Raw genomic sequence first — 27539 nt, 5'->3', positions numbered from 1 at the left:
CTTCAAGTCCACAAAATACACGGCCGTTGTCCTCGGTTATCATATTCTTTAATATCACACATGTTAACATAATCCTTCTAATTTTTCTGATATAATATGGTCTTGCCGGATGCTGCACAATCGTCCATCGACCTTGTAGTATTCCAAATGCTCGTTCAATATCTTTTCTTGCAGATTCTTGATACCTTTTGAACTTTGATTGTTTTGGATCAATCGGATTTCAGAATGACTTAACTAGCGTGGCCCATTCCGGGTAAATTCCATCCGCCAAATAATAACCCTTATTAAACGTACACCCATTCACCGTAAACGTGCACGGTGGAGCCTCGCCGGCTAATAAGTCGTTAAACAAATCAGATTGATTAAGTACATTGATATCATTATTTAATCCCGCGGTACCAAAGAAAGCGTGCCAAAACCATCCATCATAAGACGCTACCACTTCGAGCATAATTGACGGGTAACCATGGTCACCTCGTGTGTAATGACCCTTCCAACGTGCCGGACAATTTCTCCATCTTCAATGCATACAATCGATGCTTCCTAACATCCCCGAAAATCCATGTATTTGAGCATGTTTAGTGGTCAAACGTTGCACATCATGTGCAGTTGGTTTTCTCAAATACTCTGTTGCGTACAAGTGAAAAATACATTTGCAAAATTTATTTAAACAATCATATGCGGTTTGTTCACCCATATGCAAATACTCGTCAAAAAGATCGGCCGTCGCAGCATACGCTAGTTGACGTATGACTGATGTTACTTTTTGAACAATATTAAAACCAAGTAGCCCACAAGCATCACGTTTTTGATGAAAATAAGTAAAATACTCAGGAATCGGAGTTTGAGAAAAATTCATTATACCTTGACATATCCGAAGAAACAAAGGTTTGCTTATTCGATAGCGTCTACGAAAATAATCGTCAGGAAACGTACAGTTGTCGGAAAAATAATCATTCCATAAAGCTTTTGCACGGCCTTCACGATCTCTATATAAATATCTTCTCGGTGCCCTTGGAATGGGTTCAACTTCTTCTTCGTCGTCTAACTCATCTAAATGATCAAGTCTTGCGATATCTTCAAGCGCTCGATTATTTGTGGTATTCAAGATCGTTAATACCAAATTCATATCCGGATCAAAATTTGGGTTATTTGTATTCATATTTAATATATATAGTGTTTGATTATTTGAGATAGAATTGATGAATTTGTATGAAATATGAGTGTATATGTGTGTATATGAAATTGTATGAAATTAGAGAGTATATATAGAGTTAAAAAAGGGAAAAAACAAAAAAAAAACATTTACATCTCCAACGGCCAAAAATTTGACCGTTGGAGTGATTTTCCCATCGTTTACTCCGTCCAGCATTATGACCAAATAGCACGAAACCAAGCACGATATGGTGGACGGCGAGCTGGGCGGCCCCTTGGGCTAGGCGCTGCCAACGCCGCCCAGCAGGGCGGTTGGGTGGGCGGGGATGAGGACGGCAACAATGGGAGCACCCTTATAGTAACTAAATAAAACCCACTCAAATTTTTAACGAGATTTATATTTTTTTTTTGTCGTGAGATAGGTTTCTCCGTCATCACCATTAAACTCGAAATAATTTTACGAACAAAACACAACTAATTATATTCCAAACGGAGCTTTTATAAAAGGAAACAATTTGAAAAAATTATACGTGTGTGCGCGCGCGCCATAATGCATCATGGTGTCATTATTTGGTTTTGATAGAAATAATCAGCAAAAGAACGATACTTTAAGAAATATCGTGTTTTCTTTATATATCGTGTTTATGTACAACACTATGTATGTATATAATAAGCAGTAAACATAAATCGACATTTTGTACATAAATATCATCTGATACTAGAAACATGTAATTCAAATGCAGTTGTCGCAACATATGGTCCGAACTCTTTCTAGTTACTAACAAGACCCATATTAAAATGTGGAATCGATGGTTCAAGATCTATACTGATATATACATTAAAAAAAGTTTTTAAAACTTATATTATTTTTTATGCGTTAAAACGTGAACAATTTAACATTTTTTTACACTTATATGAGTCTCAAAATTTTTGACACTTAAAATTATAAAAAAGGAAAATTCAATGATACTTAAAAGAGTTAAAAAATTGATACGCACTTAAAAATATAAACGTCCTACTTTTTCACACTAAAAATGTTTGACACCATATTTTTTGATCATTTCAACTGCATATCATATTTTTAAAAATTATAATTTTTTTAAAATTATATTTTCTTTACAAAATACTCGTATATACTAAAACCGGTTAGGACGATTTTATATGAATATTATGTTATCCACATTATTCCTTAATATGTATGTTATGTTATCCACATCCATATCATTATAATTGATGACGGACAGTGGCGGAACTTGGAGATCATGGTTAGGAGGGCCGAAACAACCAACATTCAAATTTTTTTAATGCAGCTCGAAAATTAAAGCAAATGTAAGACAAATTTCAAACAAAAGATAAACCAAAAATTGGTACTGTAATTGCTATTGACTATTATAATTTTTTTTTTTTTTTTTTTTTTTTTTTTTTTTGAAAGGCAATAATTTTATTATTAATAAAAACTAGCAAGATGCTAGGTATTACAACGATTACAAAAAATAAAACCAACAACGAATCAACAAGCCTACCACGACTTATAAAAGTGATACTAAACAATGTACCAACACGACGATCCTAAAACCCTCCAGCACGATCCACCCCTGGAACTACAATCACACGAAACTTCCAAGCAAATAACCAATTAACCAAATCGATCCACGAAAGCCACGACCTTATAATTTCCGACCAAAGTACCAAAAAGCCCAACATGGTAGCGAAAAACAACATATAAACCGGAAAGAAGATTCCACAACCAAAGAATTAACCCTGTCATCTAAAAACCCAAAATAGACCATTACCACAAAAAGGCAATCACTCGGTAGAATGCACGGAAAGGGGGACAACCTACGAACACGACCCAAAATGCACGGAAAGGGGACAACCCACGAACACGGACACAAGCAAAGAAACCTCCAACGAAACATACGGAGCATACAAACAAACCGAGTGGTAATAATGATATACATAGGAATAAACGACGAAGATAAATTATGGTTGCAAAACCCACCTCAACATGACAAGCAATATGACATAATCTTATTGGTGTGAGCAACAGTCATGGCCAAGACAATAGGAACCTGCATCAATTTCAAAAAGTGTGGGTGTACATCGACAAAATAACCTGGATTCAGAAACGATCACCAATAACACACGATCACGACAATCGCGAAGAAACTCCCGACAATCACAACCACCAAAAAGATCCGATAATCACTACCCGATAACTAAAAAGCATAAATCACGCGACCACAACCGAATAGCGCTATTAGCCTCTGAATCCATAACCGATAACCTGTACAACCACCGAAAATCGAAATACTCACGACAACCACAACCATAACCACAACCACACAAAAAATCCCGACAATCACGACCCGAAACTTTGAAACTTAAACCACACTAACCTCAATCGGAATATCACGATAAGTATCTGAATCCATGAAGACCGATAACCTATAGAACGATCAAGACCACCGACTACCTCCTCGCGAAGCTTAAGTCAGAGATCTGGACCCACGAGAGCCGTCGAGTGAAACCACCAGCTAGTAAAAGCCTTGACGAGCTTATGTAGTACTGCTACACACAAGAAGGATGTGGGATCGATGGAGAGTTTGTAACCACAAAAGGAAAACCTCACGTAAGACTACCACGACCGGAATAACACCAGTAGCCTCTGAAATCACGAAACCGATAACCGATAAAAGCAAAAACGACCTCCGATTCGAAGTAAGATCAGAACTAACGAGGAAGAGATAGAACGAGGAAGAGATAGAAGGATCGATTACGAGAGAGTGTGGGATAGAGGAAGGTTCTCCCGACCGCCGGACAAAGCCGACGGCCGGAGAAGAGCAAAGTAGTGGTGGCGGCTGGTAGAAATTTAGGGTTAAGAGGAGAGCTTTTTTTCTATAAGACCACTTTTTAACTTATCAAGAAACTTGATTGCTACAATGCTATTGTAATTGTTTATATTTATAATATCATCAAAACATAAACAAAATTGCTACTATAACTAATTTAAACATTGGTGGTATATTATTTCATTGCTGATTGCTGATTCTGTTATTCTAACGATAAAAACTAACTTAAAATTGATATTGTCCTATACTTATATTGTACTAAGATAAACAAACAAAGTAATAAGAATGTGGTCATGTAATAACTAAGTTTTATTTGATTTTATTCGTTTGATTACTTTTCGTTGAATTAAAAATAGAGGCCATGTTATTTCTAATTGGAATACTTGGTTATCTATTCCTTTGTAATTACCCTTAGCGTCTTGCTAGGGTTCGTTTATCAATAAAATTGTTATTCTTTGACGGTTCAAAAAAAAAAAAAAAGAACTAAGTTTTTTTCAATAAGTAACTAAATATATATATTACGCAGTAGATTGTTACAACAACAAAAATACTACAATAGATTTAGTGGAAATTGGAAAACAGTAGATATATATCCAGGCCTAAATGGATCGATGGCAGAACAATTAGTCTACTTATTTTAGAAGGCACGAATAAAAAATAACACAGATGAAACATTAAACATACCTCTGCAAGTCTAGAGCAAGAAGCCAAAAGAAGGTTACAGTTTATTTTGTAGTATGAGTCATTGAGTTGAGTATTAAGAAGTATATAAGTGAAGGAGAACAAGTTTGATCCTCGGATGTTGAAATAACATTAATTTGGAGAAAAGAACAAAACGACTGTTGGCTTCTCAAAGAAAAGGCTCTTCTTTTTTGGGAGGATTAATTTGGAGAAAAGAACAAAACGACTGTTGGCTTCTCAAAGAAAAGGCTCTTCTTTTTTGGGAGGACAAATTTATTATAATTATTTTTTTACCCTGTAAAATATATATATATTGACTAGTACTAACTCAAAAGTCTGGGGGGACCACAGCCCTCTTTTGCCTTAACATAGTTCCGTCATTGACGGAAACGTGTTTTATCAGCAATTACTTATTTACACCCAATTTGTAACAATACAATCCGACAACAAAGACGTTACACACGCAAAAATGGTAAAAACTAGTCCGGATCGTGCCCACGCGTTGCGGCGGGGGCTTTCGGCCTGTGTATTCATATTTAACGTAGTGTTGTGTATTTACAGAGGGGAAAACGGCTCATGTCTTAAGCGCCGTTTTAGATGTCGTTGTCTTAAGCGTTTTTTAAAAAGTGTCCGTTTCGAACGTAGTTGGTTTCGTTTTGTTCATAAAAAATTTTCGAGTGTAACGGTGCTGTCGGAAAAGTTTAACTTGCGTCGAACAGAAAGATACGGGTTGTAGTTGTGTTAAGCGTTTTTTGAGAAGTGTCCGTTTCGCGTATAGTTAGTCACATTGGGTTCGTGAGATTTTTTCGAGTTGAACGGTGGTCTCGGAAAATTTAACTGGCACCGAGCGAGAAGATAGAGCCCGTTATAAATTTGGGTGGAATTAGTTTTTTTTTGTTTTAATAAAATTATATATTTGCACTTTCTACCCCCGAAAAAGTGTAAACTTGAGGGGCTGTTGTGTAAAATGAGGTGAATTCGAGGGACCGATTGTAATGTAAACGTAAACTCAAAACTACAATGCAAATGAGATAAAACTACACAATTATGCATGTTTTTTAGTATATAAGGGTTAATAATTAAACACAAGATGATACCAGTTAATAATTCCATAAATATGCACATAGCAGAACTCGGGAAAGGCCCCACCGTCATCCTAATCCACGGTTTCCCGGAACTTTGGTTCACGTGGCGCCACCAAATTGTCTACCTTGCATCTCACGGCTACCGTGCTATTGCTCCCGATCTACGTGGATTCGGGGACACAACCGGTGCTCCCACGGATGACGTCACCAAGTTCACCACCCTTCATGTGGTTGGAGACCTGGTGGCGCTTATTGACATTGTGGTGGCCCCCGGTGAAGACAAGGTGTTTGTAGTGGCTCGTGATTGGGGGCTTGGGGCGCAGTTATAGCTTGGGTGTTATGCATTTATCGTCCTGATAAAGTTAAAGCATTGGTGAATTTGTGTGTTCCTTTTAGTCGAAGAAATCCAATATTCCAACCTGTTGATGCTCTTCGTGCTCTTTATGGAAATGATTTCTACATGGTCAGATTTCAGGTAGTTTGATCATACCTCAACTTGAAGTGGAAATGATTGATAGCTCTATTGTATTTTGTATTTAGACTTAAAAAGAATCAATAAAGTTAAAAGAAAAAGAAAAGATAGCTTAGTAGTTAGGGCCGATTCAAATCTAACTAACAACATATCTTGAAGCTAAGTGCTCAAAGGATTCGGTCCTCTGTATCCAACTTCGTCTTTTGTCTGCCAACCCTACACCTTCGCCGCTAGATATAGGTCAGAAACGATATGGATAACCAGAATAGATTACGTAGATCAGAGTAAAAATACTCGCGTTCATGAGATAGTCTTAACCAGTGTTGTAAATCTCCCGAGATCTCCCTGAGATCTCTCCCGAGATTTCGTTTTTAGAAGGCAACCGAGACGAGATGTTCATCTCCCGAGATTTCTCGGTTAACGGGTTCAAACTTAGTCAAAGCCACGATTTCTTGAATTTTCTTGCTAATTTGTAAGATTTTCTTGTAAAATTCGTAATTTCAAAGATTTTATCGCTCATTCTCGGATATTTTTGTAAAATCTCGGGAAAATGTATATAAATATACATATATTTATATTTTTATGTATATTTTTATTAAAAAAACTATAAAGTCAACGTAAGTCAACGCCCGAGATCTCCCCGAGATTATTCCGAGATGCCGAGATCTCCTTAAAAAGTCCAAACGAGATCTCCCCGAGATCCGAATTCTCCAACCTTGGTCTTAACAGAAAAACCGTATTCATTACTAGTTTTTTTTTTACATGCACATGGCATGATCAATGATAAATGAGGATTTGGAGGATTGTATAACTAATATTTGATGACATGTTATCAAATAGTAATGAATCAGGCTGATGTTTAGGTTGATTTTGAAGACATGGCTACTTATGTTTGAAGTTTTTTTTTTTTTTATTTTATTTTATATTTTTTTTTTTTTGCGAAAAAACGAAAACTCATATAGAAACGAGGTCGTTTTTCAAAGAAAAACGCCCTCAATAGAGAATACAAAAGGACAAGGGAAAACGGGGAAGCTCACACCTAGAACGCAACCATCTAAACAAAAACTATCTATAAACGAGCTCCCCTAACATCCCGAAAAAAAAAACTACAAACATACTAATCAAACAAAAACAGAGAAATACAAGAAAACACAACAAGGAACGAAACCAGGCGATAAACATAGGACGGACCACACTAATCAACCTCGAGGACCCGCTCTTTTCAATTTTCCATTAACCGTCTCTTTCAGAGAATTCTTCCCTGAGCGATTCTTAATCTTGTAAGATAACACATTAGCGGATCCATCACCCGGCGCGCTCTCTCCGGCCAAACGTGTCATCATATCATAGAAAGCCGCAAAAGCCTCCATGGACATATATCCTCTCCCGATAGCCGAAGAGCCGCCATCTCTTCCGTCTTGAGGACCCAAAAACAAGTTTTGAATTGCGTCCCCGTAATCCAAGTCGTCAATGTTATCTTTAAGCTTATAATCAACCGAAGTGGAAGTCTCGTTCCCCTTCTTTCTTGACCTCGGAATAGCTATTTCAAGTATATTTCTAGAAACGTCTTTATTCAAGACGTACCACGACTTACAAAATCCTTCGCACGAGGGGGCCACACAATCTCAATAACTTCTTACAGTACGACCAACAAACACCGGTAAAGGCCTATCCTCGTTCAATTCTACCTTACGTTTTACCAACAATTCTTCTTTCATTTTCTTCCTCTCCTTCTTCAACCGAGCCAATCTTTCAGCAAATGTTAAGTTATCATCATTAGTCGAATCAACTTCAGGGATCAACTTTTCAACAGCTTGATTACCCAACTTTGACAAATCCTTCACTGTGTCCACATGATGATTGGTTTCGAGATCAACCAAATTAACAGTATCAGTTTCCTTCAAACTAAATCGTGACCCCGAAACCTCCTCCACGTTTAGTTTGTTACGTTTGCACATTTTTTCTTTAATACCCTCAAAACCTACTTTACCGCTTGTCGAAAAACTTTGCTCCTCTCGGTTAAAATCATCAAACTCCAAAGAACCAAATTGAATCTCCACACCCACTGAAGACAAAATAGAATTATGCACTGTTATAACAACCCTCACTTTTTTGACTTCTGAAATTACTGAAATGACCCTAGGGTTTACTGCCTGACTATACGTATTAATTATTTAATGGTTGTTATATACACAATCTATTTAATGTTGACCAAATAATAAACTTTTAGTCGACACTCACTGCTAATTAAAATTTATGCATTTCTGTAATATTATAACTATTAATCTATAAGTAATAAATAAAAAGTGATATTTATATAAATAATAAAATAATTGGGAACTAAATAAAAAAATAAATAAATACAAGTCATGAATTAGTAAAAAGAAAATAATACTTATCATATAGTAAATGTAAAAAAAAATAAAAATAATTTAAAAATAATAATAATAATAATAATAATAATAATAATAATAATAATAATAATAATAATAATAATACTAATAATAATAATAATAATAATAATAATAATAATAAGACTAAAGAATCTTAAACAATTACATCCTTATGTTGACTAAAAAAATAAAATATATATATATAAAAAATATAAACTAGTACCACCTATTGTTGACTAAAAGAATTATAAAATAAAATAAAATCATTAATTAGAACATCCTTATGTTGACTAACACTCTAATACTTGCACTATATAAACATCCCTAGATTCCTAGTTTCTCATTCACAAATCACACCAAAATCCTCTCTCAAAAACAATCTCTCCCTCTCCCTCTCTTGTGGTATTCGACCAAGAACACCACCACCACACCACCACCATCTTCAAGTGATCTTCAAGCTTGTTCTTCATGTTTATCAAGATCTTCAAGCGTGTTCTTCATTATTTGGGTTATTTGATCTTCATCACCAAGTTTTCTTCTTGTTTCTTGTTAATCTTCATCATCATTAACAAGGTATGATCCAAAATCTTAAAAGTTTTAAATCTTTCTTTCAATTCATGTTTATATTCATAATCATATTCGTGCATGATCTTAACATTCATATTGTTCATGTAAAAAAAAATTATAAATATACATATACATGTAAAAAAAAATATAAACATATACATATATATACATATACGGTTATATATATATAAAAAAATATATATAAACTATATATATATACATACACACGACATATATATACATAAACATTAAACAAAATAAAACCCTAATACAACTTAAACCCTAAACATTAATTAAAACCCTAATCATTACCTAATCATTACTTTACTAAACCCTAAACATAATAATACTATTAAACATTTATTACTTAAACCCTAATCATTAATTTATTATTAAAACCTAACTACTCTAATTAATTAAAGCCCTAATACTACTTATACTACTACTTAACACTTATACACTTATACTACTACTAACACTTATAATATACTACTTATAGTATAACATACGATTACAATAGTCATTCACGATAACGTGAGGATTACTCGAACGTCAACGCTACTTAAGGCCTAGGGTGATCCTTGGTACCACTATAGGACGCTTGTGCATTACGAATGCCAAACTTAGATTTTGGTCAAGAAATCCTGGGCCAACCGGTAACAATTGGTCATTCTGGTGACTCGGCGGTGGAATAGATGTTAGGGTATGGTGCACAATGTCAAACCCGACTATAGTAATCATACACTTAGTTACTAACACACTTAATAAGTGGTAGACTTATTAAGAACAACTCACTAGTGTTCAACACTAACTTACTAAAAATAGAAACTTACTAAAAGTGGAAACTTACCAAAAATGAGAACTTAGTAAAACAAACTACATTTAAACTCTTGCATAGTTAAACTTAACTTAAACTTGGGCAATACATTTAACTACTCTTAAATGTCATTAGGTTGACTTTCTGCTCACATTCATCCAACTCTTCTATTCCGAGGAATAACAAACTCTCTCCTACTTACTAAGGTGAACTACATAGCCCCACTTTATATTGTGCACAACTTATTTAACTTTTTGGGGTGAGACACATGCTACTTTTGCTATTTACAATTTAGACACAAGTACCAACTGTTAAACTATGCTATACCCGGCTATGTCCGACTAAGTCCGACTAAGTCCCTACAGTGATATTTTTAATTGCTCGTTAAATGCATTCTTAATTATTGGGGGTAGGCCTATCGGGAGTAACGTCCCCGATACATTTGTCTAAGTCTTTGTATTACTTAATAATGAAATTAAATCGACAAGTATAGACACAACTTGTCATTGGGGCAAACTTTGAACGTTTAGTCTAAATATCACGAATTGGCATAACTTTTTGATCCCTGCGAGATCAACTTTATAATCTAAATCTCGTGGTCTAAAACAACGGTTAAATATATTTGTTAAACCTATGAACTTCACTCAACCTTTTTGGTTGACACTTTAGCATGTTTGTCTCAGGTGCCGATTGATCAAGCTTATTTAATTACTACTTATGTCATGCTACTTGGACTTAGGATCAAGAGATATCGCATTTATTATTCTTGCATTTGAAACAATCACTTTATTGTACTTTCCATTATTGTAACGACATTTCATTTTCCGCCGCGTACTCAATAAAGTTTGTTTTTATCATTTAGTATTATTCTCGTATATTATAATATGTTGGTTTATTTGATATTAATGTCACATTCACCCAGGCCCTAATTGGGGGTGTGATAGATTGGTATCAGAGCATAACCAGGCTGTTATAGAGAACCAGGATTGTATATTTATGTGTGCCTTATTTGCTAGCTAGGGTGCCTTAGCAATCTAGGAAACTATAACCTTTCCTGCCTAGACTTTAAAGCACTTAGGATTGCCTTATAATCTTAACACTTATGCTCTACTAAACTTGACTCAAAGATGCTAATCAAAGTCTCTTTCCTAGTGTTAGGATGTCAAGCTCAAGCGTTAATCAACCAAATAAAATGACTCTCTTCAAATCTTCTGAAGAAATGGCTCGCTTTAAACCTACCACCGAAGTAGGTGTTGGACACTCTTCAACTTTGAGACGAGTCCAAAGCCCAACTTATGGTTTTGGTGGTCCTCCCTTACCAAACTATAGTCTGAATACTTTACCTAAGTCTCCCGACTACTATCCAACCCCAAGAATTGAAGACAAGGGGAAACGCCCTGCTGATTTCAATGAAGATGGCCCATTTAAGAAAAGAGCTCGATCTCCTTCTTATGATAACCATAACGCCATGTGTGAAATTATGAATCTGCGAACGACTACCGAGAAGAACGTCGATGGTTTGCTTCACCATGTTACAAGGATCGAGGCTCGAATGGATGAAAAGGACCTAGTAATCAAGAAACTTTTGGAGGAGAATACGGAGTTAAAGAAAGAGATAAAGTTGGTGAAGAATGAGGAAGAACGTAACACCCGTTGGGGAAAGCAATCGCTTGCTCATCTCAAGGAGAATGTAGATTTCTGGTTGGATATGGAAAGAAATCGAGTCAACAAGTAGCTTGCTCTAAAGGGGTACGATAACAACGCAGTCAACAGCCACGTTACTAACCTCTACGATAACCTCGAGTATCTCTATGAGAAGCAAAAAGCGAGGAACAAGAAAGTTGATGAGTTTATGAAGAAGGTTGAGGACGAGAAGAAGAAATATGAAGATTACTTCAATCTTAATATTTCCTAGATTATTTTTCAAATTTCCTATCTATGTAAAGGTTATGCCTTAAACTATTTCTATTTCCGAATTGTGTATTAAAAAAGGCTTATTTAATGCCTTGTTCTAATAATATAAAGTGTTCTATTAACATCATGTGATATCAATGCTTTATTTTATTCATACTTATAGTTGCCCAAACTTATAACTTGTCACCTTACTAAACTTATGTTCACTTCTAAGTAGTGACATCATGGTTCGTCCAGCTGCACCTACGATTAACAACATCGTATTGACCACCGAACAATTCCAACAGTTGCTTGCTGCCGCCCAAGGCAAAGCTCAAGCTAATAATGTTAATCCTCAACCGAAACCTTATTCTTACAAGGACTTTACAAACTGCCATCCTCCCGCTTTCAAGGAAAATGAAGAGGCTGTCGAACTAGTTTGATGGTTCGAGAAGTTAGAGTCCATCTTCCGCATTTGCAACTGCGGGGATGACGATCGGGTCAAATATGCCACTAGCTCATTAGCTGGCAATGCTTTGACTTGGTGGACTGCTTATGCTAAGTCCGTGGGAATTGACAATGCTAATGCAATCCCATGGGACGAACTCAAAAGCATAATGGTTAATAAATTCTGTCCGAGAAGTCAAGTTCAAAAACTTGAAGCCGAGTTCTGGGAACTCAAGGTGAAGGGTACTGATATTGAAAGCTACACCAATCGTTTTCTTGAGCTTTCAACATTGTGTCCCGAGATGTTTCCTACCAAAGCAAGAAGGATTGAAAGGTATATTGAAGGTCTCCCCGAAGATGTTCAAGGGAATGTTATTGCTGTCGAGAAGGTTACTCTTGATGCTGTGATTCTCATGGCACAAAATTTGATGTTGACCAAGAGAAGAAGAGCGTCGACTAATAAGCAGGTTGACACTAAGAGTAATGAAGGTAAGAGGAAGTTTGAGCCATCTCAAGGTTCGACTCAGAATGTTAGTAAGAAGCCGGCGGATAGTACAAGGATGAATTATAAAGGCATTTATCCTTTTTGTATTCGTTGTGAAAGGCATCACTCGGGGCGGTGTACTGCTACTTGTATGTTGTGTAAGAAAGTGGGACACGTTGCTCAGACGTGTAAGACTCCTCCAAAGGATAAAGCTATTGTTCCTGCTAAAGCTCCTCCTACTTGTTACACTTGTGGAGAAAAGGGACACATTAGTCCAAATTGTCCTAAGAAGAAAGATAATCTCGCTACTGCAGCCAATACTACTGCTGCAAAGGGTCGTGAGTTTGTTCTTACTGCTGCTGAAGTCTGAGATGAAGATGAGGTCATCACGGGTACGTATCTTGTCAATAATTATTATGCAACTATTTTATTCGATACGGGTGCCGACAAAAGTTACGTATCTAGTGAATTTTGTACCCTATTTACTCAAAAGCCTCAACCCTTAGAAACTAAACGATTAGTAGAAGTAGCCAATGGAAAGATCATGAAAGTCGATAAAATCTATAAAAACTGCAACCTAATCTTAGCCAATAAAGAATTTAAGATAGACCTTTTGCCGGTCGAGCTCGGAAGTTTTTATGTCGTAGTTGGAATGGATTGGTTACGTCCATTACATGCTGCAATCTTATGTTTTGATAAAACTGTTAACATTCCGTTGGGAAATGGAGAGACTCTAGTCATTCAAGGCGACAAGAGTGGTTCTAATCTTAACATTATCTCCTGTATTAAAACCCGTAAATACCTTATGAAAGGTTATCCAGCTATTCTAGCCCACGTTAAGATGATTGAATCGGAAGAGAAGTATATTGAAGACGTACCAGTAGTTAAAGACTTTCCCGATGTGTTTCCCGAAGATCTTCCTGGTCTTCCACCTCCTCGACAAGTTGAATTCCAAATTGATTTAGTTCCCGGTGCTGCTCCTGTTGCTAAAGCACCATACCGTTTAGCACCTTCCGAAATGAAGGAACTTTCTAACCAACTCCAAGAACTATTGGATAAAGGTTTCATTCGTCCAAGCTCGTCCCCATGAGGAGCTCCTATTCTATTCGTTAAGAAGAAGGACGGTACGTTGAGGATGTGCATTGATTACCGCGAACTCAACAAGCTTACTATCAAGAACCGTTATCTGTTGCCACGTATTGATGATCTATTTGACCAACTACAAGGGTCAAGTGTTTATTTAAAGATTGATTTGAGGTCCAGTTATCACCAACTCAAAGTCAAGGAATCCGACATTCCTAAGACTGCTTTTCGCACTCGTTATGGGCACTATGAATTTTGCGTCATGCCTTTTGGCTGAACCAACGCTCCTGCCGTATTCATGGATCTTATGAATCGTGTCTGCAAGCCGTATCTTAACAAATTTGTCATTGTGTTCATTGACGACATCTTGATCTACTCCAAGAGTGGGAAAGAACATGAGCAGCATCTACGCATGATTCTTGAACTCTTACGGAAGGAACAACTTTATGCTAAATTTTCAAAGTGCGAGTTTTGGCTCAAAATCGTACAATTTCTTGGACATTTTGTTGATAGTAACGGAATACATGTCGATCCAGCTAAGATTACCGCTATTCAAAACTGGGAAATACCAAAGACTGCGAAACATATTCGTCAATTTTTGGGACTTGCCGGTTATTATCGAAGGTTCATAAAAGATTTTTCTCTCCTTGCTAAACCCATTACAAAGTTAACTCACAAAGGAAAGAAGTTTGAGTGGTCCGAAGAACAAGAATATGCTTTCAAGATTCTGAAGGAGAAATTGACCACAACCCCGATTCTCTCTTTACCTGAAGGTACTGACGACTTTGTTGTTTACTGTGATGCCTCGAAGCAAGGCTTTGGTTGTGTTTTAATGCAAAGTAAAAAGGTTATTGCCTACGCATCTAGACAGTTGAAGAAGCACGAGGAGAACTATACCACACACGACCTTGAGTTAGGTGCCGTAGTATTTTCATTAAAGATATGGAGACATTATCTATATGGTACCCACTTTACGGTGTACACTGACTATAAAAGTCTTTGACACATCTTTGATCAGAAACAACTGAATATAAGGCAAAGCCGATGACTCGAGTTATTGAACGATTATCATTGTGAGCTGAAATATCATCCTGGGAAGGCGAATGTGGTTGCCGATGCTCTTAGTCGAAAAGACGATGTTAAACGAGTTCGTGCTTTAAACCTGAAAATCAAGTCGAATCTCATATCACGAATCTGTGAAGCTCAACTTGAAGCTATTAAACCAACACTTATCGAAGGTGAAGGACCTATCGGTTTCGAGAACCAACTTCAAGTGAAAGCTAATGGTACACGGTACTTTGGTAATAGAATTTAGGTCCCTCGCTTCGGTAATCTCCGTGAACTAGTCTTGGATGAAGCTCATAAGACTAGGTACTCTATTCATCCTGGTTCCAGTAAGATGTATCACGATGTGAAGGAATTCTACTGGTGGCCTAACATGAAAGCTGACATTGCTACTTATGTTAGTAAGTGTCTCACTTGTTTAAAAGTCAAGGCTGAACATCAAAAGCCTTCTGGTAAGTTGACATAACCCGATATTCCGCAGTGAAAGTGGGAATGCATCACTATGGACTTCGTTACTAAGTTTCCTAAGACTTCAAACGGTAACGATACTATTTGGGTCATAGTTGATCGTCTTACTAAATCTGCACATTTCATACCGATCAAGGTAACTGACAAGATGGAGAAATTATCACAGCTTTACATTAAAGAAATTGTCTCACGTCATGGGGTTCCTATCTCGATTATTTCTGATCGCGACGGTCGATTCGTTTCTAGATTCTGGAAAACTTTACAATCCGCTCTTGGAACTCAACTCTACATGAGTACATCCTATCATCCACAAACTGATGGTTAAATTTTTCATGATCCGTCCTAATCCATCTAAGTGATACATCGCGAGGTACTTGACCTCTACGTGATACATTTTACAAACATTTCATTCGTTTTTAAAAGACAAACTTTCTTTACATTGAAAGATGATGACATGCATACCATTTTATAATATATCCAACTATAATTGACTTAATAATAATCTTGATGAACTCAACGACTCGAATGCAACGTCTTTTGAAATATGTCATGAATGACTCCAAGTAATATCCCTAAAATGAGCAAATGCACAGCAGAAGATATCTTTCATACCTGAGAATAAACATGCTTTCAAGTGTCAACCAGAAGGTTGGTGAGTTCATTAGTTTATCATAACAATCATTTCATAATTTTAATAGACCACAAGATTTTCATTTCATTTCTCATAAACATCATCTCATATCAGGCATTTCGCAAACTGCATAGAGATAAAAATCATTCATATGGTGAACGCTTGATAACCGAACTAACAGGATGCATATAGAATATCCCCATCATTCCGGGACTCTCATCGGACATGATAATCGAAGTACTAAAGCATTCGTAACCCGAATGGGACGTGTCAAGGTCCATAGATCTATCTTTAGGATTCGCGTCAATTAGGGGCCATTTCCCCTAATTCTTAGGCTTTCAAGCTAAAAAGGGGCATATTCGATTCGATAATCCAACCATAGAATGTAGTTTCGATTACTTGTGTCTATTTCGTAAAACATTTATAAAAGCAGCGCATGTATTCTCAGTCCCAAAAATATATATTGCAAAAATATTTAAAAAGGGAGCAAATGAAACTCACGATACGATATTTTGTAGTAAAAATATGCATACGACGGTACTGAACAATGCAAGGTTGGCCTCGGATTCACGAACCTATATCAGTAATATATATTAAAACACATAATAGTAATCAAATAAATTTATATATATCTTTTTCATAATATTTACATATTAAAAGTTTTAGTTATGTATTAATTATAAAAGTTTTATACTAAGTCCCAATTATAAATATATACTTTATTTATATCTTATGTCTTTAATTAGATATTAAATAATTTATTTGTTATATTAATAAATAAATTAAATATATTTATTTTCAATATTTTAAATAATTAATTGCTTTGACTTCTCCGTTTAACATACCATAGGCATTTTCAGTTTCTCGCTTGTTAATTTATCCCCTTATAAATTCACAAGTTATTATAATAATATTGGTACTAAATCTAAAATTGTTACCAGCTACATACTTAATAATACCTATTAAAGTACATATTATAAATTATATTAAGTAATTAATATAATTATTATTAATCGTGTTAAACTTATATGCCATGGACTATATCCATAATAAAAAAAATCATATCATGTATTCAACTTCTCGATTTGTGCTTACAGAATGGGTTCATTATTAAAATTTATTTTTTTCATTGTGTACCACTTCTAATACTCTAGGGACTAAATGCGTAACTTTACATAAATAAAAAAAATACATCATCTTCATCTGTTTCGTTTTGAACGTACAACAAATTAAGTCAAATTAAGTTCTTTCAATTTTTATGAATAATTTAATTAATAATAGGCTATTAATAAACGAATCCTAACGTATAACATATTATTAGTATAATTTCTTATGCCTTAATTAATTGAGAGACTATGAATTGTATGACCCGAAACATTGCGTCTTCCGTCCCCGTTAACAATCTTTAAATATAGATTTTGGATCATTATTGTTTACGATCTAACCAAACTAGTAAACGAATATAAAACATTATAAGAATAAATTATATAAAGTTAATTATAGATTAATTGAAATATACCTTTAAAATGAAACCGCATTTACACCGTAAAATATTTCAAACTTTTTGTTCCCGATTTATCCTAATAGTCTTCATGTGTTTATCTCTAGAAGATGATTGAAGGTTTATTGTTGGCGAGAGTGTTTGTGATGTTTTATCTTTGTTGTAAATGAATCATGATTAATTGGATTTAGAGTATAAGAAGAAATATCGTGCAAGTTTTGTGGAGTATCCCACCAATCACGCCTAACTATTTGTATTATGTAATTGTCAGTTGTAGAAATTTGACTTGTTTGAGAAGTATGACTCTATGTATGTCCATACAACTTATATTATTAAACTCAATATATATTTTTAAAAAGTACAGCTGTTACCAACTTAATGCTATTGAACTATCTTAATTAAATTTATATTCTCATTGTTAACATTTACAGTAGGAACTAACTTAAATAGATTTATATAAAAGATTTATCTGAAAGTGGTGTGTGTGTGTATATATATATATATATATATATATATATATATATATATATATATATATATATATATATATATTTATATATATATAGAAATTTTTTATATAAAACGTTTCTCCAAATATTGGGAATTACTTTTATTGAGTTTGACCAAGTAAACGTTTCATATACGAATTTTCAAACCGAAAAACAATTCATCATAACTTTCGATTCGTAACTCGAAATCGCACGATATCTTAACTAAAAGTTATTAATTTTTCGAGAGCTATTCAACCACATACATATCACATACAGATTAAAATTCGTAGATATCAGTAGCATACCATATAATTTCGTGATTTAGCAATAAAGCTTGAAACGATCAAATTCCAATTCAATGGCTAGTCACGTTTCATGTTTCCTATTCATATACTAATTACTATTATTATTATAATATTATTAGTCTACAACAAATGTAGATATTAGATATCTCATACAGAGTAATATTTTTATGTATGTTTAGTCATCCCCTTATAATGAAAAAGATGATTTTTGACTTAATTTATTAATATAATAAAATGAACAAAGTTGTATGAGTTGGGTAATACAATTACATTCTCCGTATTATTATCGAGAATTTCGTAATTCATGGATGACGCCGAGAATATATATATAATAAAAGATGTAAATGTAGTATGTTAAGAATCAAACAACACACTAAATGGTTTTGTGATCTTAGGTGCATGTATGTAACATAAAGGTGATGGAAAGTTAGGAGAAAACAAAAATAGTAATAATATAATATGAATTCCATTTCTATCGTGCAAGTAGTATAAAAGATAAAGTAATAACCACTTTAACATACAGTAATAGGAATTTCATAATCATAATCAATCATAAAATTTGACCTGTCATTCGAGCTCGATCCCAACTAAAATAATTATTTTTAAAATTAATTAAATAGATTCTAAATATATTTTTAATAAATCTAAAATTTATATAACTTATTTACGGATCACCGTTTATTTCAAAATCACCTAAGTTTGAACTTAATTTGTTTAAATAACCATCGAATGATAAACAAGTGCTTCTATCGTTTACTAAATAAATTCGAAAATATATTTATATATTCAATATACCTTATTTATATATATAGATATGTTTTAAATAATAATTATTATATATTGATTTATTTTACATAGTTAATTCTAATATAATATATTTCAAATTATTATTTATATATATTTAAAAATATATACGTATCTATTTACAAGTAATTGTTCGTGAATCGTCGGGAACGGTCGAAAGTCAATTGACTATATGAAACAGTTCAAAATTTTGAGACTCAACATTATAGACTTTTCTTATCGTGTCAAAAATATTAAATCGTATCGAGAGTTTGATTTAAAATTAGTCGAAATTTTCTGGGTCATTACAGTACCTACCCGTTAAAGAAATTTCGTCCCGAAATTTGATCGAGGTCGTCATGGCTAACACTATAAATGTTTTTCATGACGAATATGAGTTGATAAATAGAGTTTTATCACCATGGAGTAATAAGGATAAAACAATTCGATTACGTGAAGCATACGGGTGAAGCTATCACAAAAGAGTGAAATGAATGAAATAAAGGATTGTCTTAACTCTTGACGTAGTCACGGTTGATTTCTGGAATTCAAGGGATTTAAAGAAAATCTAATAAAGATTTGATTCTTCGGGAATTAAGAAAATTATGATCCTCACTAATGTTCTTAAGAATGAAATTGTAATAGCACGATCTGATTTGTTAAATTACTAGAATTCACGGAAAGATAGAAATATTAAGAAAATATTTTCTTAACACGTTTAGAGGTTAAGTAGAATGAAAGAGTCGAGTAACATGGCACATGATGAGGGTATGATCTGTGAACCATCATCACGTTCCATTAGAAATTCAGCATGACTTACTATAATATAATCACGTTGGCCGAGCGTCATTATATTATACTAACTCATGCTTCAATTCCCAACACTTCTCCATGGTTCATTCATAATTTATACTTAGATTTTACAGAAGTTTCCAATATTATGGAATACAGATAGCACAAAGAGGTACATAATTTCGGACGAGAATATTTATGAAAATATTCTCAGAAATATCGAAGATATTTATGATGATATTTTGGAATTTATAACTTTTGGCCGTTTAGACCATCTACCATTTTTCTGTTTCCTCTGCATTTAATGCTACGATATCTGAATCATCGGTTATCAATCCGAGGTGGTTTCAGGAGAATTGTGTTTTTAGGTGATTAAACGCTGATGGTAATATGATGGAATATGAAAGGTTCCCCGGTAACAATAAGAGAGCACGCATATATATCAAAGTTATAATATGGTTGTTTCGAACGAAAAGTCGAAGTTGTCTTGCTGGAGCTGTGACAAAATTTGCTACTTTAAAAGGAATTGTCAAGTTATTTTGGGTAATAATAACACTAAGGAATTAGCACAACTACGTGTTAAACGTTTACTTAGTTTCCGAGAGTTCTTCAGGTGCATAACTATATGCATTAATCTTTCCTTCCGTAGATAAGTGCGGTTGGTTCATCCTTTCGATTGAGGCGTTTTCAAGAATAATGAAAGGTTTGAACGCGGATTGTAATCGTCAAGATACAAATGAGGTTTAAGATGAAATCAAGTGGCAAACTTGAAGAATTGTTTAGTTTCATATGTTATAATACATATTTTAATTCATTTTATTTGTCCAATATTGGTAGTCCACAGTTGGTAATTCAATAATTTCATATATAGTTTAACACATAATATTCAAATTAATTAATACGTATCGTGACCTGTGTACATGTCTCAGACTCGATCACAACTCAAAGTATATATATTATTTAAGAATCAACCTCAACCCTGTATAGTGAACTCGATCATTACAGCATATAGAGTGTCTATGGTTATTCCAAATAATATATATAGATGCGTCGTTATGATATGTCAAAACCTTGTATACGTGTCCCGATATTTAAAGTGCGTAAAATAAATAACAGAAATTAAATGACGATAAATAAAATTGCGAGAATATAAATTGCGATAAATAAATTGCGATAAATAAACTGCGATTAATAAATTGCGATAATAAAATGTAATAAAGAATTAACAGTTAGCTAGGAACAGTTAGCTAGGAACAGTTAGCGTGGATTCTTAACAAAATTTCTCATAGTTAAATTGTTTGTTTCTAACAAATTTTATTTTGTCCAATGTTTTCTTCATTATGCCACTTGTTGGATTCTGATAGATCAAAATCCAAATATGAAATTGAATGAAAATAGTTGTGATGAACGGATTCGTACTTCTGTGGTTGTAAGTAGGATAGTAAATGACTGTTGAATCAGATTCGAAGAATGTACAGTGTAACTTACTAATGTGAAATCTAAATATTCCTCAGGTATTACCTACCCGTTAAAATATTTTCACCATTAACAGTTTGTACGAAAGAATTTTCAATTACAATCTTTATGAAAATATATATACATATATATTTTCTTCAGAGGTAATTATAGATTTAATGAGTCAATATGATATTAAACTCATTTGATTTTTGGTTTGAGCTAGAATAAATAATCTCTAAAACTTTTAGAAACCACATATTCTTCGCAGAATATTTCTTCAATGAAGTTATGAATTAATACTTCATCGTTCATTGTTGTTGGTACTCCTTGGTATCTATGGTGCGTATGACGTTGATGTTCGTGTGATAGATTGTGAAGTTGAGGTTTGCGATGCAGTTGTTGTTGGTGGTGGTAATGGTACTGTTGGCGCTACTGCTGATGTTTGTAACCTTTGCACCATATTCTCCAAAGCCACTACCCGAGCACGAAGCTCGTTGACTTCTTCTATTACACCAAGGTGATTGTCGGTTCGGACGAGCGGATAAATATGATCTAGAATTTGGTATAATATATAATCGTGACGAGATACTCTGGAAATGAGAGAGAAAATGGTGTTTCGGGCAGGTTCACCGGTAAGTGGTTCAGGTTCTTCGCCAAGAGGGCAATGTGGTGGATGAAAAGGATCACCTTCTTCTTGTCTGCAATGATTGAGTAGACTACGAACCCATCCCCAATTCATCCAGAATAGATGATGGCTGATTGGTTGGTCCATTCCGGTCACACTGCTTTCGGAGCTTGAGTGGGAATCCATGTCAGAATCCGAGGGACTTGAACTAGTGGCGAATCCCATTTCGTACGATTGAGTAAAGGGTTTTTCGATATGATATGATTTTTGGCTATCGGATGGTATTCTAATTATATAGAATATCTATATATAACACAAAAGATTTCGTAGATTACGGAGAAATTTACGGAATATGTCAGGCAAGGTTTACAGTAACAGATACGCTAAGATATGAATTTTGTCTATACACTATTCATGCAATCAATGCAGTAAGATGTGTCTAGACTAAGAATGATAAGCAAATGATTCCCTAAGAATGATAAACAGGTAATTTTCGACACGAAATAATAAGCAAAACTTTTGACATGCAGACACGGTCGAAGTTCAGACTCACTAATGCATCTAAACAACTATCAGTTAAACATACTAATACAAGACCTGGTTCGCTAAGACCACGGCTCTGATACCAACTTTCATGACCCGTCCTAATCCATCTGGACGGATATATTACATTTGGTTACATCGTGAGGTACTTGACCTCTACATGATACATTTTACAAACATTTCATTCGTTTTTAAAAGACAAACTTTCTTTACATTGAAAGATGACGACATGCATACCATTTCATAATATATCCAACTATAATTGACTTAATAATAATCTTGATGAACTCAACGACTCGAATGCAACGTCTTTTGAAATATGTCATGAATGACTCCAAGTAATATCCCTAAAATGAGCAAATGCACAGCGAAAGATTTCTTTCATACCTGAGAATAAACATTCTTTCAAGTATCAACCAGAAGATTGGTGAGTTCATTAGTTTATCATAACAATCATTTCATAATTTTAATAGACCACAAGATTTTCATTTCATTTCTCATAAACATCATCTCATATCAGGCATTCCGCAAACTGCATAGAAAAAAAAATCATTCATATGGTGAACGCTTGATAACCGAACTAACAGGATGAATATAGAATATCCCCATCATTCCGGGACTCTCATCGGACATGATAATCGAAGTACTAAAGCATTTGTAACCCTAATGGGACGTGTCAAGGTCCATAGATCTATCTTTAGGATTCGCGTCAATTAGGGGACATTTCCCTAATTATTAGGCTACCAAGCTAAAAGGGGCATATTCGATTCGATAGTCCAACTATAGAATGTTGTTTCGATTACTTGTGTCTATTTCGTAAAACATTTATAAAAGCAGTACATGTATTCTCAGTCTCAAAAATATATATTGCAAAAACATTTAAAAAGGGAGCAAATGAAACTCAGGATACGATATTTTGTAGTAAAAATATGCATACGATGGTACTGAACAATGAAAGGTTGGCCTCGAATTCACGAATCTATATCAGTAATATATATTAAAACACATAATAGTAATCAAATAAATTTATATATATCTTTTTCATAATATTTACATATTAAAAGTTTTAGTTATATATTAATTATAAAAGTTTTATACTAAGTCCCAATTATAAATATATACTTTATTTATATCTTATGTCTTTAATTAGATATTAAATAATTTATTTGTTATATTAATAAATAAATTAAATATATTTATTTTCAATATTTTAAATAATTAATTGCTTTAACTTCTCCGTTTAACATACCATAGGCATTTTCAGTTTCTCGCTTGTTAATTAATCTCCTTATAAATTCATAAGTTATTATAATAATATTGGTACTAAATCTAAAATTGTTACCAGCTACATACTAAATCTAAAATTGTTACCAGCTACATACTTACTAATACCTATTAAAGTACATATTATAAATTATATTAAGTAATTAATATAATTATTATTAATCGTGTTAAACTTATATGCCATGGACTATATCCATAATAAAAAAAAAATCATATCATGTATTCAACTTCTCAATTTGTGCTTACAGAATGGGTTCATTATTAAATTTATTTTTTCATTGTGTACCACTTCTAATACTCTAGGGACTAAAAGCGTAACTTTACATAAATAAAAAAAATACATCATCTTCATCTGTTTCGTTTTGAACGTACAACAAATTAAGTCAAATTAAGTTCTTTCAATTTTTATGAATAATTTAATTAATAATAGGCTATTAATAAACGAATCCTAACGTATAACATATTATTAGTATAATTTCTTATGCCTTAATTATTTGAGAGACTATGAATTGTATGACCTGAAACATTGCGTCTTCCGTCCCCGTTAATAATCTTTAAATATAGATTTTGGATCATTATTGTTTATGATCTAACCAAACTGCTAAACGAATATAAAACATTATAAGAATAAATTATATAAAGTTAATTATAGATTAATTGAAATATACCTTTAAAACGAAACCGCATTTACACCGTAAAATATATAAAACTTTTTGTTCCCAATTCATCCTAATAGTCTTCATGTGTTTATCTCTAGAAGATGATTGAAGGTTTATTGTTGGCAAGAGTGTTTGTGATGTTTTATCTTTGTTGTAAATGAATCATGATTAATTGGATTTAGAGTATAAGAAGAAATATCGTGCAAGTTTTGTGGAGTATCCCACCAATCACGCCTAACTATTTGTATTATGTAATTGTCAGTTGTAGAAATTTGACTTGTTTGAGAAGTATGACTTTATGTATGTCCATACAACTTATATTATTAAACTCATTATATATTTTTAAAAAGTACATCTGTTACCAACTTAATGCTATTGAACTATCTTAATTAAATTTATATTCTCATTGTTAACATTTAGAGTAAGAACTAACTTAAATAGATTTATATAAAAGATTTATCTGAAAGTGGTGTATATATATATATATACAAATTTTATATATAAAATGTTTCACCAAATATTGGGAATTACGTTTATTGAGTTTGACCAAGTAAACGTTTCATATACGAATTTTCAAACAGAAAAACAATTCATCATAACTTTCGATTCGTAACTCGAAATCGCACGATATCTTAACTAAAACTTATTAATTTTTCAAGAGCTATTCAACCACTTACATATCACATACATATTAAAATTCGTAGATATCAGTAGCATACCATATAATTTCATGATTTAGCAATAAAGCTTGAAACGATCAAATTCCAATTCAATGGTTAGTCACGTTTCATGTTTCCTATTCATATACTAATTACTATTATTATTATAATATTATTAGTCTACAACAAATGTAGATATTAGATATTTTATACAGAGTAATATTTTTATGTATGTTTAGTCATCCCCTTATAATGAAAAAGATGATTTTTGACTTAATTTATTAATATAATAAAATGAACAAAGTTGTATGAGTTGGGTAATAAAATTACATTCTCCGTATTATTATCGAGAATTTCGTAATTCATGGATGACGCCGAGAATATATATATAATAAAAGATGTAAATGTAGTATGTTAAGAATCAAACAACACACTAAATGGTTTTGTGATCTTAGGTGCATGTATGTAACATAAAGGTGATGGAAAGTTAGGAGAAAACAAAAATTATAATAATATAATATGAATTCCATTTCTATCGTGCAGGTAGTATAAAAGATAAAGTAATAACCACTTTAACATACAGTAATAGGAATTTCATAATCATAATCAATCATAAAATTTGACCTGTCATTCGAGCTCGATCCCAACTAAAATAATTATTTTTAAAATTAATTAAATAGATTCTAAATATATTTTTAATAAAGCTAAAATTTATATAACTTATTTACGGATCACCGTTTATTTCAAAATCACCTAAGTTTGAACTTAATTTGTTTAAATAACCATTGAATGATAAATGAGTGCTTCTATCTTTTACTAAATAAATTCGAAAATATATTTATATATTCAATATACCTTATTTATATATATAGATATGTTTTAAATAATAATTATTATATATTGATTTATTTTACATATTTAATTCTAATATAATATATTTCAAATTATTATTTATATATATTTAAAATATATACGTATCTATTTACAAGTAATTGTTCGTGAATCGTCGGGAACGGTCGAAAGTCAATTGACTATATGAAACAGTTCAAAATTTTGAGGCTCAACATTATAGACTTTGCTTATCGTGTCAAAAATATTAAATCGTATCGAGAGTTTGATTTAAAATTAGTCGAAATTTTCCGGGTCATTACAGTACCTACCCGTTAAAGAAATTTCGTCCCGAAATTTGATCGAGGTCGTCATGGCTAACACTATAAATGTATTTCATGACGAATATGAGTTGATAAATAGAGTTTTATCACCATGGAGTAATAAGGATAAAACAATTCGATTACGTGAAGCATACGGGTGAAGCAATCACAAAAGAGTGAAATGAATGAAATAAAGGATTGTCTTAACTCTTGACGTAGTCACGGTTGATTTCTGGAATTCAAGGGATTTAAAGAAAATCTAATAAAGATTTGATTCTTCGGGAATTAAGAAAATTATGATCCTCACTAATGTTCTTAAGAATGAAATTGTAATAGCACGATCTGATTTGTTAAATTACTAGAATTCACGGAAAGATAGAAATATTAAGAAAATATTTTCTTAACACGTTTAGAGGTTAAGTAGAATGAAAGAGTTGTGTAACATGGCACATGATGAGGGTATGATCTGTGAACCATCATCACGTTCCATTAGAACTTCAGCATGACTTACTATAATATAATCACGTTGGCCGAGCGTCATTATATTATACTAACTCATGCTTCAATTCCCAACTCTTCTCCACAGTTCATTCATAATTTATACTTAGATTTTACAGAAGTTTTCAATATTATGGAATACAGATAGCACAAAGAGGTACATAATTTCGGACGAGAATAATTATGAAAATATCCTCAGAAATATCGAAGATATTTATGATGATATTTTGGAATTTCTAAGTTCGAAGGTTGATGAAGAAAAATTTTCCGCAAGATTTTAACATGACCTCGGAGCAAGATATTCTCTAAGGATTTCATCGGATCAAGAATTACTTGGATCCTTTGAATATAGGGTTTGGTCCTTGTATTTGTCCTTGGTCTTCTTCATGGTTAGCTCAATCTATTTTTCAGTACCAAATTTTCTATCGAGTGTTCCTAACACTCCTTTCTTTATCATCAAACTTTTGGCCGTTTAGACCATCTACCATTTTTCTGTTTCCTCTGCATTTAATGCTATGATATCTAAATCATCGGTTATCAATCCGAGGTGGTTTCAGGAGAATTGTGTTTTAGGTGATTAAACGCTGATGGTAATATGATGGAATATGAAAGGTTCTCCGGTAAATATAAGAGAGCACGCATATATATCAAAGTTATAATATGGTTGTTTCGAACGAAAAGTCGAAGTTGTCTTGTT

General features: G+C 33.2%; 2 protein-coding genes across 2 annotated transcripts; one reads left to right on the top strand and one right to left on the bottom strand.

The window, feature by feature from the left end:
- Positions 1–520: 520 nt before the first annotated feature.
- Positions 521–1162, bottom strand: LOC139860294 (uncharacterized). The gene has a single exon (XM_071849059.1). It carries the CDS (start codon positions 1160–1162, stop codon positions 521–523), a length of 642 nt encoding a protein of 213 aa, XP_071705160.1.
- A 4643-nt stretch (positions 1163–5805) lies between these two features.
- LOC139860293 (epoxide hydrolase 2-like) lies at positions 5806–7288 on the top strand. Its single transcript, XM_071849058.1, has 3 exons — positions 5806–6095; positions 6170–6248; positions 7208–7288. The coding sequence occupies exons 1-3, from the start codon at positions 5806–5808 to the stop codon at positions 7286–7288; spliced, it is 450 nt and encodes a 149-aa protein (XP_071705159.1).
- Positions 7289–27539: the final 20251 nt, after the last annotated feature.

The sequence above is a fragment of the Rutidosis leptorrhynchoides genome, chromosome 7 (assembly GCF_046630445.1).
Source record: "Rutidosis leptorrhynchoides isolate AG116_Rl617_1_P2 chromosome 7, CSIRO_AGI_Rlap_v1, whole genome shotgun sequence".
NCBI classification, from domain to species: domain Eukaryota; kingdom Viridiplantae; phylum Streptophyta; class Magnoliopsida; order Asterales; family Asteraceae; genus Rutidosis; species Rutidosis leptorrhynchoides.
Note: the sequence above shows the minus strand (reverse complement) of the source record. Positions and strands in the feature narration are given on the sequence as shown.

Excerpts from the sequence above, each read along its gene's own strand:
- LOC139860294 (XM_071849059.1), bottom strand. The coding sequence starts at position 1,162 with ATGAATACAAATAACCCAAATTTTGATCCGGATATGAATTTGGTATTA.
- LOC139860293 (XM_071849058.1), top strand. The coding sequence starts at position 5,806 with ATGCACATAGCAGAACTCGGGAAAGGCCCCACCGTCATCCTAATCCAC. Across the intron at positions 6,096-6,169 it reads GATTGGGGGCTTGGGGCGCA|TCGAAGAAATCCAATATTCC; the intron begins GTTATAGCTTGG and ends TGTTCCTTTTAG. Across the intron at positions 6,249-7,207 it reads TCTACATGGTCAGATTTCAG|AAACGAGGTCGTTTTTCAAA; the intron begins GTAGTTTGATCA and ends AAACTCATATAG.